Genomic DNA, 19,882 nt, shown 5'->3' with positions numbered 1-19,882 from the left:
GTCTAAAAGGATGAAAGCACTGCCTGTACAAGTGCACCGACTTTAAAGGAGCTTACGTTGAAAAGCTGTTATAAAAAAAAATCAAATGTAACAGAAAACCTAATAAAAAATAATTATGTATATTCTTTGAATGCCCTTGTATATGACAACACTGCTATATACTCAGAGCGTTCATATGTTTTTCGTGCAGTAAAAAAAAATCGCAGAAGAATGAGCGAAGTTTTAAGAGAATATTTGATTTTTTGGTCTAAAGTTCCTGCCTGCATCTAAAATATACCAGCTAAGACGCGACAACAGACGTCGTCGTCGTTGAGATCACCATGCAGTTTTTCTTTCATAGCAAAAAAAGAAAACAAAAGTTGAGAGTTTGAAAACTTGTTTCGTAAAATTTTAACCCTTAAATAATTGATATTTAATCTCCATCCGTTGATGTAGCTTCTATCAAAACCATTAATAAATGGGATTTAAAAATCATCTTATAAATGATAAAATAAAATATAAACGCCATTATCCATATCTTTTTAAAAAAATATTTCATTATTGGAACTCTAAGACCTCCCGAAACGGTTCTTGCCAACAGAGGTTACCAATATTTTTCTTAAAGTATGTTTGTTTCTATATCTATAGTATCAGTGCACATAATCATACAGACACCATATCCATTGATATACCTGAACTCTTTTATCAACAACGAGGGAAGGGCTCTACAAGGTACAGAATCCATTTCCACAAGAGTATTGTTTGAAAACATTTACAATATAATGGCGTCTTTATTTTATTAGTCTCATCATTTCAGCAATCTGTCTAAAGCCTTCAAGAAATTGTATAATAGTGGCCGATGTCGAATTCTGAAAGCCATTGGTCTGGGTACTTTCGCAAAAATTGCAGTTATACATCAATATTTTTTTAAACATTTTTATTAACATGTTATAACATTTTTTAACATTTTAAATATTTTTTTAACAGCTTTGTAGCAGCAAGGGTGCCAAATTCCGAAAAATAACCCTTAACAGCTGCTTGAATGAGGCTTTTCACTTCTTCTTGTGACATGTTTTCATTCATTCTTTTTTCTTTCTTTTTTTCTTCTTGGGGTTAAAATTGTCCATGTTAAGATTATAAAATAACAAGGTGCTGATGCAAACAGATTGGGGCTGCAACATCCAATTTAGAAACCGCAGATGCAACGTGTTAGAATAACAAACATATTCACAGCTACAATGATAGAATTAAGGAAGAAAATCTTGTTCACTTCCGGCCTATTATCCCAATTATAACTTCCTCATAGGGGACTATAAAATGATGGATCTAAAGGTTCGAGAGCATTACAAAGGAACTGAGAACTTTTTTTTTTGGGGGGGGGGGAGGGGGTTTGAAAAATTTTTGGAAAGTGCGTTTCATACCTAAACATACAGATTCGTACACATTTTAATACGTTTTTTTTCTCTAAAATCTCTTCTGAACAGTCTCCTTTTATGTCTTAGAGGAAGTTGTACTTTATCCATCAATTGTCTAGATAACCTAAAGATAGCCATTTGAGTGACGTTCCCACAAATTTGATTTCTGTCTTTGCTGACCCCAAGGGATTTAGGCAATCATCGTTAATCAGCATTTAGAAACACTAAATTTAAAATTTGGTGCAAGAGAAAACAAAACCGGCTCCCGATGCCAGTTGATAAAAAAAATAAAAAAGAATATTTGCCCTCTATAGTGGCACACAGATACGACCCTAGAAAATGTGGGGGAGGGGTCAAACACAATAAATTTTTTTTCAATCTATATGCAGGACTGTTTAAAATCGTTTGATCTTTTTGAAATTATTTGCAACTGGACTGTTCGATTGCTTTTGCTAAAAAATCCATTTGCAGGCTTGAAGTTTTCTAAAGCACATCCCTGGGTTCCCACTGATGCGATTTCACGCAAAAACGGCCGTTTTTGCGTGACCCGTAAAATTTCCTCTGTTTTTTGCTTTAAGTTTCTGCGTCACAACGGTTCAACGGCTGCGTTGAAATATTTCTACTGATCCGTTGAAAATCGTATCCGTTATTTTAAATTGAAAGCATTGTAGAACCATAAATTGCAGGTAACTGAGAAACTAAACATGGTTATCAAAAGTTTTCCGTTAATATTTGACAAACAACATGAGGATTCTGTCCTTTCAATACACAATTTTAATAGGCAAGTCCTGGGGGAATTTTAAAAGGATATAGGTCAAGAATATAAGACTCATATTTTTCATTAGCCATAGTTAGCTTAGGTTATTACAGGTTAGCCCTTTGAATATTTGTCTTGGCTTCTAGAATTTGATTTAGCCTATTCCTATGCATATGCTTTTTAAATATACAAGTATCATGGTATCTTTGCGCTTCAACGGCTGTAGTGAACCGTCTCTGTATGAAACTTCCTAGTGTTCCATAAAAGTAGTCAAAAGGCTAGATCCTTAAGGAGTTTTACAACTTAACTGAAGACAGAAACGCATTTCATTCCCTGTTTTAAGGAGTAGCTAACTTAAAAATGATGTAACCCAGATTATATTAGTTACTTTGTTAGAAACCAGTGCATCATAAAAAAAACCACTTTCATCAATTCTATTTTGCAAAGCAAACAAGAATAATCAACACTTTTGGCAACACTGCTTACTCATCTGATCAATAAAAAACATAAATTGATAAGTACAAAGTTCCTTCAGGTATACGTAATATCGACAATATCTCGTCTGAGACACAGTAGCAAACTTTTATATAATGAGCAATAACAGGAAAAAAGACAAGAGAAAAAAAAAATGAAAAGCAAAAATTTAACATAAAGGAGAAATGACAGTGAAGAAAGGAAAAAACAAAACAATATAAATAAAATTGTGGCCCTAGTACAGGCTAAAGGCGAAAATGCGGCACAGTGCGTGCACATGAGAAAGCTTTTGACATTAAAGCATAACAAAGCTGTTGTGGTAAATCTATTGCCAATACCGCTGGACTTTTTTGCCTTCCTTTAGACAAATCAAAGCAGAAAGAAGACCAAAGATTCTTAAATGTAGTCCTGATAATAGCTGGACAAACTCAGCGTTTTCTGAAGAAACAACGGGTCTAAAATAGAAGAATATTTTTATAAGCACTGTTTTGTCACCCTCTTTTTTTCTGTCACGCGATCCCAACGAAAATGTTGCTGTTTTTTCTTTAAAAGAATATAATTTTAAGAAAAAAAAGGAGCGACTACAAAATAGCCAGTTACCAAATATACTTAAAGACAACAAAAAGAAACATAATAATTAATTTGGGTGTAAGAAAATGTTCATGGAAACCTTTCATAGAATTATTTATTTTCAAACTTGAATTTATTAAAACTTCTGGCCTCTGTCTAGAGCAGCTAAATCTTGGACAGGAACAGGAGATTCACTGGAGATTTTTTCCATTTGTTGTATGGTCAAAAATATGTAATCTTAAACTCAGGGTGATGCCTTTACATAGGAACCAGCACAACTGAAGTTTAACAATTTTATACATGTGATAATGAAATTATCTACTTTCTTCTACTCTCTCATAAAATTCTGGTAATATAAAATTTTCTTCACTGTACTTTCTTATATCTGTGTGCTTAAACAACGAAGAAGACCACACTGCCTTTCCAAATTCAAACAATAAAGAGGCCAACGCAATGAGGAAATTTTAAAGATAACGAAAAGTATAACAAAACTAGTGAAATATTTCGGGCACGAACCTAATGGTCGTACTAAAAAAAAGCAAGTGCAATGAAGATAAAATTCAATCATAGTTGCGGCGTCCGCCTCGGCCTAGTAAAAGACGAACTGTAGCCAATAGTAATCGAAATTTTGAAGAAAAAACTATCAAGTGAAGAAGAATTGCCATTTGAAGCTGATTTGGGAATGGTAGCTATTATTTCGTTAATGTTAATGGTGAAAGTTTATTGCGAAAACAAATATATAGAAATTTCGAAAACAGCCAGAAAGCCCACAAAAAAGGAGTTGGATCAAAATCGAAACTACACTATTCAAATCTCTATAGCCGAAAACCACATGTAGGAGAAATAGAGCCCCCCCCCTTATCTGGTGCAACGATGAAAACCACTTCTTGGCATAGGAAGCAGTAATATGTCTCTTTTTTGACATCCCTGCTAATGAGGTATTGAATCACCATGGAGAGATGTTTAAGGGATCACTTGAAAGCTCATTTTTGTATCTATGCGTTTTTTGTGAAGTAACAAAAGATAATATTAAGTTAACGACAAAACGACAAAAATTTAACTTAAAACCCTAAATAAAACACTCCTAACAACGTTACTTGGCTTAAGAGTCCTAGTTGAACTTGAGCTGAGAAATGAAGTTTGGAATGTTCTATTGATGATTTAATTTTTTGGTCTTTCATCATAATTTGAATCTTCCCTTTAATCTGCTTTTTTGCCGAGGACGACTATGAGATATATGGCCAAAATATTTAATTAGTTCACTAATTAAAACTTTTTAATTTTAATTTTACCTTTATTCTGCTTTTTTGCCGAGGACAACCCTGAAATATATGGCCGAAATATTTAATTAGTTCACTGTCATCAAGACTTTGCTACTGCGTTATCCTCTCTATTGTTCGAGCACCCGTGTGTTTGGTGGCTCAGAGTGTGAGGACTGGGGATACTGCAGCTATTGGTTATAACACTGAATTATCGTGTTTCAGTGTTTGAAAACCGGGGATACTGCAGCTATTGATTATAACACCAATTATCGATTTTCCGTTTTTAAGGACTGGAGATACTGCAGCTGTTGGTTATAACACTTAATTATCAGGGATACTATCTAAACATATTGAATAGCTCTGTTCAGCCACTATCAGCATAGAACATAACTTATTCTAAATCACAGAGGTACTTGAATGTCGTATATACATAGTCCTCGGAACGATTCCTTAAAGAAAGATCAAATTTTATGTAGTCTATTTGAAGACCAGCCAGGATTAATTTGACAGAATTTGTTTTATTTATGGAAAATTAAGGAATATACGTTGAATAACTGGAGGATATTATATCCAAAAAAACAACGTATTATTTTAGTTTTACTAATCAAACAATACATCGAAATATATTTAACGCATATGTTACGGTATAGATGAAAAAACTATACCGTATACATATTTCATGATTTGCTGCTTATCAAATGAAAAAAAAAGACGAAAATGGAATACAAATTCACCATAACAGGACTAAGTAGCGGGACATCAGGGCGTTCACCACCACTTAGCCATGAATTTCCATCTGTTCTCCTCACGCCAAATATCCTTTTATACCATGGGACTTCTGGTGTTAATGATATACTATTGAAAGAGACATTGGGTACATCAAGGAGTTCTGAATCTGGGGAGCTTCGCTCGCTTCTTCCTATTCTTGGTGCAAAGTAGTCAATCTGAAAATTTAAACTTGGCGTTCTAGAGTCATTTGACCTTCTTTCATCTGCCAATAGTAAATCTGGAATAAGTTGATCATTCTGCATTTCTAGAACTAAAAAGATAAATTACATTCTTTAAAAGTAGCTTTTGCATTTTTCTTGAGAGTGAAATGTGAAGAGAGAGAGAGAGAGAGAGAGAGAGAGAGAGAGAGAGAGAGAGAGAGAGAGAGAGAGAGAGAGAGAGAGAGAGAGAGAGAGAGAGAGGAAGGGGGGGGGGTTGGGATGTATAACCTCTTCCTAGTTATGTTATTTATTAATTTGAAAAAATTGTTATTTTGATGAAAGTAAAGACCAAAGCTGAAACTTAAAACAAACAAAAGTATTGCTTCACAGTTTATGCAAAATAAGAAATAAGAAATAAGAACTGAACTTGCTTCAGCTCTTTAGAGAATTAAAGTAAACACAAACATTCAAAAAATAAAAAAAATTACAGTGAAATTCATGGCCGGGAAAAGAGTATTGACAGCCGAATAAACTAATCTTTTATTTTTTGCAGAGTACTTGAGGACTTTCCTGCTCCAAACCCAGTGTTTTTCCGTCGGTTCTATGTTTTCAGTAAAGCGCTAGTTTTGTTTCAGAATTCTGCAAATATAGGAAAGTATTACAAGTCGATTCAATGAACTAATACTGCAAATATATGTTGCATAAACTGCATTTCTATCAGAGCATAGCTTTTTTTACATAGGTCAACAAAAGATGGAATTTCTGTAATAACTACTTATTCTTTTCTATAGCTGAATTATACATAAGCAAAATTTACATTTTGCCAATTAATAGTTATTTAGGGACATACGCAAGAGAAGCAGCGCCTAGAATTCAGAGACTTCTGCAATTCTTCCTTCAATATTACAAACATTTCCGTAAAACTTCCAAACTTTCAAAATTGTTATTCGCATTTCTAATTGTGTGGGCTTTTCAAGATTAATCTAATAATAATAAAAAATCAAATAACGTTTTGTAAAGAAGAGTTTACCATATTAAACCACAAAACGAGCATAAACGAATTTTAAATTGTGTGTTTTTATTTGTCATAATATCAAAAGCAACACAACACCTGAAACTAGAGTAACACTAGATGACACTAGATGACACTAGTTTAATGCAGATTCAAAACTTTTTAGGTTTTTCAAATTTGCAATAATACAAGACTAACTAATTGAACAGCATTTTATCTTCAGTTGAGCACAAATGAAGTTATGACCTTTAGAGGGTTTTAGCCGGTAGTAGCCCCATTCCTATTTTTGATAATTTCTGGTCGTTTGAATATTCAATTCATTTTTTTCAGATTTAGTCACCAAGATATTATAGGTCTTGATGACCTAGACACGTATTGTCTTTCAATTTTTCTCTGACCTATCCCCTCAAGTCATAATTTGGTCTTCGCTTGGTCCAATCAACACTCCCTAGAAGTTTCTACTCAATACGTCAGGCTATTTCTGAGTCACTGTAGATAACAAATTTTAAAAACTCGGGTGCAAATAAAGTCTTTTGATGTACTCAGGCACACTGTCGTTACCATATTATTGGAACGTTAGTGAAAAATTGCAAAGAGATACAAGTTGATCAGACAAGCAAGATCACTAATATCCTTCTTCACTACAGTACTGAAACATATTTGGAAACAATGAACAATTTACATGATTTAGGGCTAATACCCCCTTGACCGCAGGGGTCATGTCGTCCTCGGTGGTACTCATTCAATCTTTCAACTATCGTGGACAGACCGGCTATGTGTAATATTAGATACCATGGGGTTACAAGATTCACAGGAGTAGCAAAGACCATAAGAAACTGGTTGCCCTCCAATCACTTTTGGCCCTCCTAGAAAGGGCTTTAAAACTTTCCATTTGAAATTTTCAGAGGAAACAATAATACATAGGAGACATGTGGCAAGCAACGCCATGCAAAGAAAAAAACTTACCTTGAAAACACTCAGCTCAAATTAGTAATATGTTGAGCACTCAATGTCAAAGGTGCAACATAACCTTCTTAAGTGCTACTAATAAAAATCAACAAACCGACGAAAAACATGTGTTTTCAAGAAATGAAGATCATTCTCTTTTAATTCAATTGACTTGTAAGAGTCAACGCCCTACCGTTGAATCAGTAAAGAGAAAAGTGGCTGCTGTTTGTGTCTTCTTTTTTCAAACTTTGTTTGGATGGGATAGTTGTAAAAGCTTTGGAGAAACTTCTTCAGTTGGGATTGAAAACAATAGGGCCTTTCTCCCATCTAAGCTAAAGATTAGAACTTATAAATACATGTTTTTTCGGAATAGTTGAAAAGACTATAAAGTATCTCTATAGGGTTGAAAACCCCTCTGCATTCCCAGTGTCAATGGCCCAAAATTATTCAAATAGCCTCTTTTTTCGCAGATAGGTCTTACTAGAAAATGAGGACTTATTTCGTCTTGGCTATTCTATTCACTTCTTCAATAAATTCCGTCTATAAAAAATTATGTTATAAAATTGTGTAAAAAGATAATGTGTATCCAAGTTTTTAAAATAACCCTCCTTACCCAGAGGGGGTAAGGCAAGAGGACACGAGAAATTGGTTTGGGGAGAAGGGGGCCTAGAGGATGTCTTGTCAGTCTAAAAGAATCAGGCAATGATTTTTTCACGATGAACTAACAAAGTAATAAATCAAAAGAGACTTTGTGTACCCAGTTAATCGAAATATTATACCTGAAATGGCTGTTTGCAGAGCAACTTGGAGGATCCAAGTAAAAATTTTAAGTGTTGGGGACCAATAGAATTTTGAATTTTGTTCTAGTGGAGGAGTTAACGATGAAAGGGAGTGGGCTAAATTTATTTTTTACCTTTATCCACATAAAGTGTTTGTGCTATGAGCCCATGTTAGACTTATCCCATGGTGAAGGAGCAAGGTAAATTGAAAGACAATACGAGTACCAAGATTATTAACGCAGCGTATTCCAATCACAGGCATCACAATAGCCTGTGATTGCTTCCTAAGTACAGAGCGATGTATGTATTTTATTTTCTTGTCGAAGAAACTTGTAAAGGGGCTCATTCGATTGGAAATTGAAAGGGCTAGTGCCCTTTTAACAGTCGAAAGTTATTGGAGGGCAAACAGCCCCCCAAGCCTATCATTTCCCCAAACATCCTATCAAAATTTTGATATAACCATTTTGTTCAGCATAGTTGAAAGGTCCAGAATTTATATATTTGAGGATGAAAACCCCTCCACAGTCCTCAAGCCAAGGGTTGTAAGTTATGCGCTGGGGGCACATAAGATTTTATAGTAAGGGTGGTAGTATGAACTTTGGAGGGGGCTCATTGAATTAGTAATCAGAAGTTCTAGCGCACTTTATAAAAGTTAAGATGATCCAAGGGAAGCTCCCCTCCCCCCACACATAAACACAGAAAAACATGTCGTATTTTGCCAAATTGCATCTGATAGAAATTTTGAGATAGCCATTTGTTCAACAAAACAGTCAAAAGAATATAGGCAGCACAACCGCGCTGCCTAAGCAAAGAGCGATGTGGGCACAGTACTTTTTTTTAACTTTAGACCAGGGCACTTTGTAAAAAAGGAGCCGTTGTAGTAACTTCAAAAGGGGCTCATTCGATAGGAAATTGCAGGTTCTATTGCCCTTTCTACTAGTGAAAAGTGATTGGAGGGCAAACATTACCCCTCCACACCCATTATTTCCCCAAATACATCCAATCAAAATTTTAAGATAGCCATTTTATCCAGCGCAATTGAAAGGTTCAGTAATTATGTCTTTGAAGACTAACTTCCCCCCTCCATAGTCCTAAGGGTAAGGATTGTAAGTTATGCCCCAGGGACATATAAGGTTTTTATGAAAAAAATGGTCGCATAAACTTCAGAGGGGGTCATTAGATTGAAAATTGAAAGTTCCAGTGCCCTTTTAATAGTTGAAAATGACTGGAGGGCAGCCAGCCCCCCCCCTCTCGCCCATCATTTTCCATACCATCAAAATGTTGATATAGCCACTTTGTTGAGTAGATTTGAAAGGTCCAGTAATTATGTCTTAGGGAATGACACCACCACCCTAAGACATAAAGGGCAAGGGCTATAAGTTATATTAGTTGTCCATTGTCAACAATTAAGGTTTTTACGGAAAGGACGGTCGTATGAACTTCAGATAGGGGGTATTCAATTGGAAATCAGAAGTCTCAGTGTCCTTTTTAAGAGATTAATTTAAAAGACTTTCCGAAAAATAAGTTTTTCAAAGAAAAGTAAAGGCCATTTTAGACTTAAGCTCAGCAGATACAAGTTAAAATTCAAACTCAAAACGACCAGAATTTACTATTATAGAATAAATGAAACCCAAAACGAACAGAAACTAAAAAAAAACAATCGTAGAAAAAACACACTACGAGTAGTAACAAAAATGAATAAATAGATCTTAAAGCGAGTAATGCTACCAGATTGAATACAAAAATCAAGCTTAAAACGAAAAAAATATTTTGTTGTTTAAGTATATATGAAACCTTAAAACGAACAGTAATTAAATAAACAATCAGTGTAAATAAATAAGCAATAGATATTAATGTAAATGAATAAATAAACCTTAAAAGGAGTGAAACTTAAATTGCCAATGCAAATCAAGCTTGAAACGAACAAAAATCACTACAAACAAGAGTTTGGATATCGCCTCCTTCTCTCACTGTAAAAGTCTAAAACCTACTGCATCATTGGCGCTTTACTGAAAACCAATTTTGTGACAAATATTTTCTTTTGCAATTATTTTTAAAATAAACATTAAAATTATAGTAAAATTTTAAACTGATGAACTTTCAGCAATTAATATCATTATACATCAAATATTCAATTTAATTTATTAGCTCTTTTTGAAGTAGTTCAAGACGAATATAGTTTCACTACAAACAAGAGTTTGGATACTGACCCCTTCCTTAACTGTAAATAAAAACCAAAAGCCCACTGCGTCATTGGCGCTAAACTGAAAACGAATTCTATTACAAATATTTTCTTTTCCAGTTCTTACAGCATTGAAAATAAAAATAAAATTGCAGTGAAATAAATTCTTGAACTGATGGATCTTTCAACAATTAATGTCATTATACATCAAATATTCAATTTAATGTTGTTAATACTTTCCAAGACTTTTCAAGACGCATATAGTTTTCAGTAAAGCGCCAATGACGCAGTAGATTTTAGACTTTTACAGTGAGAGAAGGAGGCGATACCAAACTCTTGTTTGTAGTGATTTTTGTTCGTTCCGTGCTTGATTTGTATATCCAATTTAAGTTTCACTCGTTTTAAGATTCATTTACATTAATATCTATTGTATGTTTGTTTTCATTGATTGTTTATTTAATTTCTGTTCATTTTAAGTTTCATTTATACTTCAATAGGGAAATATTTTTTTTTCGTTTTAAGCTTAATTTTCATATTAAATCTAAGCATTACTAGCTTTAAGATCTATTTATTCATTTATATTATTACTTGTTGTATGTTTTTTGCTATGATTGTTTTTTTAATTTCTGTTCGTTTTGGGTTCCATTTATTCTTTAATAGTAATTTCTGGTCATTTTGAATTTGAATTTTAACTGGTATTTGTATCTCCTGAGCTTAAGTCTAAATTGCCTTTAATTTTCTTTGAAAAACCTATCTTTCGGAAAGTTTTATTTTAAATAAATTTTTGTTCGTTTTTGATTGCAAAAAGTTTCAAGTTTTAAAAAATTCTTTATTTCAAATTCAAACTTATTTTTGAAAATCAAATGTTCATCAAAGTATCAAAATTAGTATAAAAGTAACAATATCAAAGTAAAAAAATGGGGTTGTGGCAACCTTTGAGTTTTTATTTTCTGATGTTTGAACTACTTTTAACAAAATGGCTATCTCAAAATTTTTATCGGATAGGTTTGGGGAAAAAGAGCGTAGGGGGGCTAATTGCCTTTCGGTCCCTTTTGACTCTTTAAAAGTGAACTAGAACTTTCTATTTTCAATCAAATGAGCTATCTCTGAAGTTTATACGAGCATACCTTCTATAAGAACCATATATATCCCCAGAGTATAACCTTCGATGCCTGTCCCTGGGCCCTGGAGAGTTATGTCGACCCCAAAGTTTTAATATCTGATTTTTGAACTATTTTTAACAGAATGGTTATCTCAAATTTGTATCAGATGGGTTTATCCATCCGATAAACCCAAAGGCGTGGAGGGCGATAGGGGTTAGTTGTCCTCCAATCTCTGGAGGAAAAGAGCGTGGGAGAGGGGGGGGCTAGGGGCCCTCCGATCTCTTTTGAATTTTAAAAATTGAACTAGAACTTTCAATTTCCATTCAAATCAGCCCTCTCTGAAGTTTATACGAGCAGTCCTTACATAAGAACCATTTATGCCCCCAGGGCAATACTTGCAACGCCTGCCCCCACGCCCTGGGTGGTTGTGTCGACACCGAAGTTTTTTTTTATCTGACCTTTGAACTATTCCTAACGAAATGGCCATCTTAAAATTTTTATCGAATACATTAGCGGTAAAAGGGGCGTGGGGGGATATTTGCCCTCGGATCTCCTTTAACTCTTAAAAACTGAGCTAGAACTTTCAATTTCCAATCAAATGAACCCTCTCTGAAGTTTATACAAGCATCCCTTCCACAACAGCTGTATATATCCCCCAGGCATAACTTACAACGCCTACCCCTGGCCCTGAAGGATTGTGTCAACCCAGGAGTTTTCGTTATATGATCTTTGTACCATTTGGAAAAAAATGGCTCTCTCAAAGTTTTTATCGGATGGATTGGAGGAAAATAGGGCGTGGAGAGGGGGAGGCTAGTTGCCCTCTGATCTTTTTTGACTCTTAAAAAGTGAACGAGAACTTTCAATTTCCAATCATATGAGTAGTCTCCGAAGTTTATACGATCATCCCTTCCATAAGAACTATATACGACTTCAGAGCATTACTTACAACACCTGCTTCCGGGCCCAGGGGTTGTGTCGACCACGGAGTTTTCATTATATGATCTTTGAACTATTTTTTAAAAAAATGGCTATCTCAAAGTTCTTATCCGATGGGTTTGAGAAAAAAAGAGCATGGATGGGGGCTAGTTGCCTTCCGATATCTTTCGACTCTTTGTGAACTAGTGAACTAGAACTTTCAATTTTCAATCAAATGAGCTATCTCCGAAGTTTATACGAGCATACCTTCCATAAGAACTATATACGCCGCCAGAGCAATTCTTACAACGCCTGCCCCCGGGCCCTGGGGGGTTGCGTCGACACAGAAGTTTTTCTTATCTGACCTTTGAACTGTTTTTAACAAAATGTCTATCTCGAAACTTTTATCTGGTGCATTTAGGACGTAGAGGGGGGGAGGGGGGGGGGGTTAGTTGCCCTCCGGTCTTTTTTGGCTCTTAAAAAGTGAACAAGAACTTTCAATTTCCAATCAAATGAGCCCTCTCCGAAGTTTATACGAGTATCTCTTCCATAAGAGCTATATATGACCCCAGAGCATTTCTCATAATGCCTGTCTCAGGGCCCTGGGGGGAGGTTGCGTCGACACAGGAGTTTTTCGTATCTGACTTTTGAACCATTTTTAATGAAATGGATATTTTAAAAATTTTATGGGATGGGCTTGGGGAAAAAAGGGTGTGTGGGGGGGGGCAAATTACCCTCAGATATCTTTTGACTCTTAAAAAGTAAACTAGAACTTTCAATTTCCAATCAAATGATCCCTCTCTGAAGTTTATACGAGCTTCCCTTTCATAAGAACCATATACACCCCCTGGACAACACTTACAACGCCCGCCCCCGGGCCCTGGGGGGTTGTATTGACACCGGAGTTTATGTTTTCTAATTTTTGTACGATTTTTAAAAAATTGGCTGTCTCAAAATGTGTAGCGGATGGGTTTGGGGAAAAAAGAGCGTGGGGAGGGGGACTAGTTGCCCTTAAATCTCTTTACTCTTAAAAAGTGAACTAGAACTTTTAATTTCCAATCAAAAGAGCCTGCTATGAAGTTTATACAAGCATCCCTTTCATAAGAACCATACATGCCTTTAGGGCATAACTTAGAACGCCTTCCTCTGGGCCCTGGGGGGTTGTATTGACACTAGAGTTTTTCTCATCCGACCTTTGAACTATTTTTAACAAAATGAATTAATGAACGAATTTTATTAATAACCCGTATTACAATCAACAGAAAAAGACAGAGCACAAAAAGAAAAGAAAGAAAAAGCAAAACTGACAAGAAAAACAAATACAAACAGAAAGAGCTACATAATAACATAACTATTTGAGAAGGTGGACCCACTTGTGATCCAGAAGCTCTAGTTTTTTCACGTAATTCTGAATTACCTCCTCCACGGCCCTCAGAGGCTTAGCAATTCCATATTTCGCAAAAATATGGCGGTTTCTAACAAAAGGCGGCAGTTGAAGAAGATATCGGGCACTTGCAAAATACCGACCTTACGTCTTTCTTGTTCCGTGCACTCAGGAGCTTCCAAAAAGGAGACAGGTACAAGACATGAGGCAAAGCTACTGCATTATAAAGACGATCCAAATATTTACGGCTTGAATTGCGACGGCTAGTAACAGCACCCGCATAGGCAATGCGCACTTTTTTAGAAAGTTCAATAAGCAAAGACTGGGTCTCTCGAAGATTACGACCAATCGGCAGGCCAAGGTACGTAATGTGACTACAGGGTGTTACAGTAATTCTACCAAGCCTGACTGTAGCATTTTTCAATACCAGCATAACTTTTTTCAAGACGCGAGAAATTATTTTCTAATGAAGAAAGCAACCGAGACAGATTTAAAAGATCATCTGCAAAACCCAGAAGTGACAAGTCAATATGCTTGCAAATATAATTCGGAGAGATAACCTGTTGTGCATCATTAACACTGTTATTATACAAAGTAGGGGACGTTATAGCCCCTTGCTTAATACCCTTATGTACGGATATCTCCCCACTAAGCTCACCATCTTGCAAACGAACACGAAGCCTGAGGTTCCTATACATATCACGTAGTGACCTTACAATAGAAGAACGCACACCTCGCTTACACAGCTCAAACAAAATGTGGGCATGAATCCCACAGTCAAAAGCTCTCCTGACATCATCCTGACCTAAGGCTGTTCGGCTAGCTTCCCCTTCTTTAATATAGGGATAACCATACCCACACTAAAGCAACTCGGGACTATCCCTTGTGTCAGAACCATCTGAAACAGAATGGCAATGTGACGGTAAATAACATAACCTCCTAAAGAAAGATGTAGAGCACAAATACTATCGCAGCTTTTTGAGTATACCTTTTTCAGCTTTTTAATGGCCTGGCCAACTAAGACTGGTGACACTGAGAAATTGTCGAAGGTATCGGTAAGCATAGAAACCAGCTCATTTTCGTAATTAGACTGCAGAACTGGACCAGGCGCTTTTAACTCGGAATCAAAGTAAGCACTCCACTGATTAGCAGATATATTAGACGTAGGCTTAGCTTCTTCAGGCTTAGACCAAATAAGGTTCGGATTCTTACTGAGCTTTTGCACAAAATTTTCTTTGAGGGTTGCACGGTGGGTATCTAACGCTTTATTGAACTTTCGTTTAGTGTGGATTAGAATCTCGTTCACTATTCCACTTCTTGGCTTCCCGCTATCATGCCAAACTTTCAGCCATAGCTTCGCCGACGCACAAGCCGCCGCTAGCTCCGGATTTCTAGACCACCCTTTCACCTGCGATCTATTACGGATACGCTTCACAGGAACTGCTACACTCTCCGCGATGCTCAGAGCATGCGATATTTCTGTACAGTACATGTTTAACTGCAGACGTATTTCACTTTCACTGCAATACGAGTTCGCATTTCTCTGCAGCAGATGGAAGGGAACTTTTATTTTACTCAGGATATCGCTAGAAGTAGCCGCAAAGAGATCATTCGACACTTGTTTTCAGTTACTGTATACTCTCCATCGGGATTTGCACGGACCCGACAATTTTGGACAGTCCAGTGTTATTGACAATGACAAAGGCAAATGGTCAGAGTATCAACCATCAGCTGCAACTTTTACTTCGTCACTCACCGGGAAGTTCGTAAACACATGGTCAAGATTTGAGACGGTGTTGGCAACACTGATAAATGTATAAGCTTTGTCTTTATCAACGACAAAAAACTGATCAGGAAGGAAACCTATAACGATTTGAGTCCTTTCAGATTCGGTATTAAGTAGGTCACTGTTGAAGTCCCATATTAATAGAACTTTTGTATTCCCAGGAATTTGAGCCTTCACGGAACGGCTTAGCTGAGTACGTGCAGCCGTGAACTTGCTGTCCGAGAGGCTAGATCTATAATTAGTAGGAAGATAGACGTTTATTATCACAGCATCGCTAACTTTAACAGCGAGGATGTGTCTACTTGATGCTAAAAGTTCAGCCCGAAGAGACTTTCTCACCTAAATAGCTAAACCACCAGATGGCCGACCTCTGGATTTCACACGTTCAGTTGGCCGAATAAAACACTGGAGTGAACTTGAGCAGGTTAGTATTGTCCTCGGAAAGCAGGTGCTCTTGTATATGAATTACTTCATTTGTTAGGCTCATAGTATCAAGCAAGACTGTTTTCTCAAGTGCTTTCCCATTTATATTCCAAGACAGAATACTACACATTTTGGGAGCGTGATCCATCTTTCAAGTTTTTTTCTGTTATCAGGACAGGCATATTAATAATATGTGTGCCTAGTCAAATTGCAATTCAGGCACCGAGTAGGATTCTGACAATGGTTCTCAGGGGAGCTTGTGTGGCCAATTTCTCCACAGCGGCTATAAGTTTCAGCTTCAATACAGTCCGCTGCTATGTGCCCCACATGATGACACTGATAACACCTTCGAGGCAAAAAGCAGAATTCTTCTAGACAGAATAGTTCGAAACCAATTTTAATCGGGTTCGGTAAGGCAGCGGACAATGCACTTTTAGAAGGGTAATACATTTCAAACGCTTGCGAATTGCCGCACTTGATTGCTTTTTCACAGTCTTTTGACAGACTTTTCAGAAGGTCCGCCGTCACGTTGCTAGGGAGACGTTTAACTATACCAATGAACTGGGAATTAACAAGTCGATTGTCAATTTTATAGGTACTTATGAGGACAGCCGAGACTTTTTCTGCTGCCTGCTTCAAATAGAATGACAGTTGCCATTCCTTATTTCTCTGCCTGAGCACTGCATCCGCTAATGTTGTATCACCCGGTGCCAAGCTTGTTATAAAGTCCATACGCTTTCCTGGATCGTCTAACTCAGGAGGCATATTCTTCACGACAACCGAGAACAGCTGTTTTTCCACATTTGGCGTTTTAGGTACTGAAGAGGAGGCTGTAGGCTGATTCTTGGAATCAGCAATAACTTTCAAACCATTGTTGAGAGCATCTAACTTGTGGGAAAACTATTGCAGCTCACTGTCCATTTTTCTCGTCATTTCGTTCACTTTGGAAATAATACAGACTGCGATTTTGTCACCATACGTGGGAACAGACCCCGGTTCAAGAATAACGAGAGTCGGAAGCTCTTTACCGTCCTTAGCACAGCGCCATATCGCTTTCGCAATGTCCGTCAAGTTATCACAGTCTTTTTTTGCATTCGCGTAATCGTTCGTCATATCCGAGTTCAGCCTCATAGTAAGTCCACAGCAGTTTTTTGGCTTCCATAATACTGGCATGACAAAAAAACTGATCAAAACATATCCGTCTTAATACCCTTTGTCATGCATCGAGGGACAAAGTTTAAAACTGGATTCAAAACTAGCACAGTTTTCATTTCGTTAATCTGGATTAAGTCCAAAATACATTCACCAATTTCTTTGATAATTAATAATATCGAATTCTAGACAGGGATTTATGGGTTGAACTATATATTCAATATTTTTCTGGTGGTTACCTTGCGAGAGAAGTAAGTGAACTCGAACTTTCAATTTCCAATCAAATGAGCCCTCTCTGAAGGTTATACGAGCATCCCTTTCATAAGAACCATATATGCCCCAAAGTATAACTTACGACGCCTGTCCCCGGGCCCTGGGGGGTTGTGTTGACACCTGAGTTTTTGTTATCTGACTTTTGAGCAATTTTTAACTTAATGACTATCTTAAAAATTTTATCGGATGCATTTGGGGGAAAAGGGGTTGGGGGGCCAGTTGCCCTCCAATCTCTTTTGACTCTCAAAAATGAATTATAACTTTCAATTTCCAATCAAACGAGCCCTCTTTGAAGTTTATACGAGCATCCCTTCCATAAGAACCATATATGCCCCCAAGGCTTAACTTACTATGCCTGCCCCCGAGCCCTGGGGGTTGTGTTGACACCAGAGTTTTTTTTTATATGATCTTAGACCTATTTTTAACAAATAATTATCTAAAAACTTTTATTGGATGCATTTGGGACAAAAGGGTTTGGGGGGGGGGGTACCCTCCTATATCTTTTGAGGCTTGAAAACTGAACTAGAACTTTCAATTCCCAATCAAATCCAGAAGAACCATATATGCCCCCTGGACATAACTTATAACCCTTGCCCTGAAGACTGTGGGGGGAGTGTCCTGCTCAAAGATATAATTTCCAGAACTATCTACTACATTGAACAAAATGGCTATCTAAAATTTTTATTGGATGTGTTTGGGGAAATGGTCGTCATCGAAGGGGAGTTAGTTGCCTTCCAATCACTTTCAACTATTATTAAGGTCACTAGCCATTTGAATTTCGAATCTAATGAGCCCTTTTTGAAGTTTCTACAACAACACGTTCTATAAAAACCTTATATGCATCCAAGCCATAACTTACAACCCTTGTCCTGAAGGCTGTGGGGGGGTTGTCATTCTCAAAGATCGAATTTCCAGAATTTTCAACTACGTTGAACAAAAATGGCTATCTCAAAATTTTGATTGGATGTGTTTGGGCGAAAAGTGGGCGTGAGAGAGGGGTTAGTTACCCTCCAATCAATTTCGACTATTAAAAAGGGCACTAGCCCTTTGAATTTTCAATCAAATGAGTCTTTTTTTAAGTTTCTGCAACAAAGCTTTCTATAAAATCTTATATGCCCCCAGGGCATAACTTACAACCTGTGCCCTGAGGGCTGTGGGTGGAGTGTCCTCCTCAAAAACATAATTTCTATTAGGAAATCAACTACGTAGAACAAAATGGCTATCTCAAAATTTTCATTGGATGTGTTTGGGGAAATGGTGGATGTGGAAGGGGTGTTAGTTGCCTTCCAATCAATTTTGACTATTAAAAAGGGCACAAGCCACTCCAATTTCCGATTGAATGAGCCCTTTTCGAAGTTTCTACAACAACTTTTTTGATACGAAGTGCCCTGGTTTAAAGGAAAAAAAAAATACATTGTGCCAACATCGTTCTTATATGCCCCCAGGACATAGCTTAAAACCCTTGTCCTGAGGCTTGTGGGGGAGTGTCCTCCTCAAAAACATATTTTCTATCTGGAAATCAACTATGCTGAACAAAATGGCTATCTCAAAATTTTGATTGGATGTGTTTGGGGAAATTGTGGGCGTGGAAGGGGTGTTAGCTGCCTTCCAATCACTTTCGACTATTAAAAAGGGCATTAGCCATTCCAATTGAATGAGCCCTTTTCGAAGTTTCTACGACAACTTCTTTGATACAAAGTGCCCCGGTCTAAAGGAAAAAAATGATAAATAATACATTGTGCAAACATAGTTCTTATATGCCCCCTGGGCATAAACTACACCCCTTGCCCTGGGGCTTATGGGGAAGCGCTCGCCTCAAAAATATAATTCTTATCTTGAAAAGAATTGCACAGACCAAAATGTCAGTGTGAACATGTTGACTGGATGGGTTTGGAGATATGGTGAACGCGGAAGGGGCGTTAGTTGCCTTCTAATCACTTTTGATTATAAAAAAGGTCACTAGCCGTTCCAATTTCCAATTGAATGAGCCCTTTTCCAAGTTTCTACGACAACTTCTTTGATACCAAGTGCCCCAGTCTAAAGGAAAAAAATAATAAATAATACATAGTACCAACACCGTTCTTATATGCCCCCAAGGCATAACTTAAAACCCTTGCCCTGAGGGTTGTGGGGGAGTGTCCTCCACAAAAACATATTTTCTATCTGGAAATCAACTAAGCTGAACAAAATAGCTATCTTAAAATTTTTATTGGATGTGTTTGGGGAAATGGTGGGCATGGAAGGAGTGTTAGTTGTCTTCCAATCACTTTCGACTATTAAATAGGGCACAAGCCACTCCAGTTTCCAATCGAACGAGTCCTTTTCAAAGTTTCTACGACAACTCCTTCTATACGAAGTGCCCTGGTATGGAAAAAAAATAATAATAATAATACATTGTGCCAACATCGTTCTTTACTTAGGCAGCGCGATTAAGCTGCCTATGATAGAGAAGACGTGTTTGTTTGTTGTTTTTTTTCATTTAATTTCATAAAACATCATTCTAAGTTAGCTATTGCATAGCAAAAGCAGGAGAGGCTTG

The 19,882-nt window shown here is 36.9% G+C and overlaps 1 protein-coding gene across 5 annotated transcripts in view; it reads right to left on the bottom strand.

Moving 5' to 3' along the window:
• LOC148939954 (proton-coupled zinc antiporter SLC30A2-like) overlaps nt 1-19,882 on the bottom strand; it is a 63,110-nt gene that overhangs the window by 30,784 nt on the left and 12,444 nt on the right. For 2 of the 5 annotated variants that reach the window (XM_089105970.1, XM_089105972.1), the window contains exon 2: nt 5,192-5,496. In XM_089105970.1, the coding sequence (XP_088962096.1) occupies nt 5,192-5,488 (297 nt within the window). In that variant the 5' untranslated portion in view covers nt 5,489-5,496. Of the gene's footprint in view, nt 1-5,191; nt 5,497-7,364; nt 7,429-19,882 lie in introns of those variants that run through there. The other 3 variants (XM_089105974.1, XM_089105971.1, XM_089105973.1) reach the window with 3 other exon arrangements.

The sequence above is a fragment of the Artemia sp. Qi Xiang Cuo genome, chromosome 20 (assembly GCF_049724085.1).
Source record: "Artemia sp. Qi Xiang Cuo chromosome 20, ASM4972408v1, whole genome shotgun sequence".
Classification (NCBI taxonomy): Eukaryota; Metazoa; Arthropoda; class Branchiopoda; order Anostraca; family Artemiidae; genus Artemia; species Artemia sp. Qi Xiang Cuo.
This window is presented reverse-complemented; position numbering and strand designations above follow the sequence as displayed.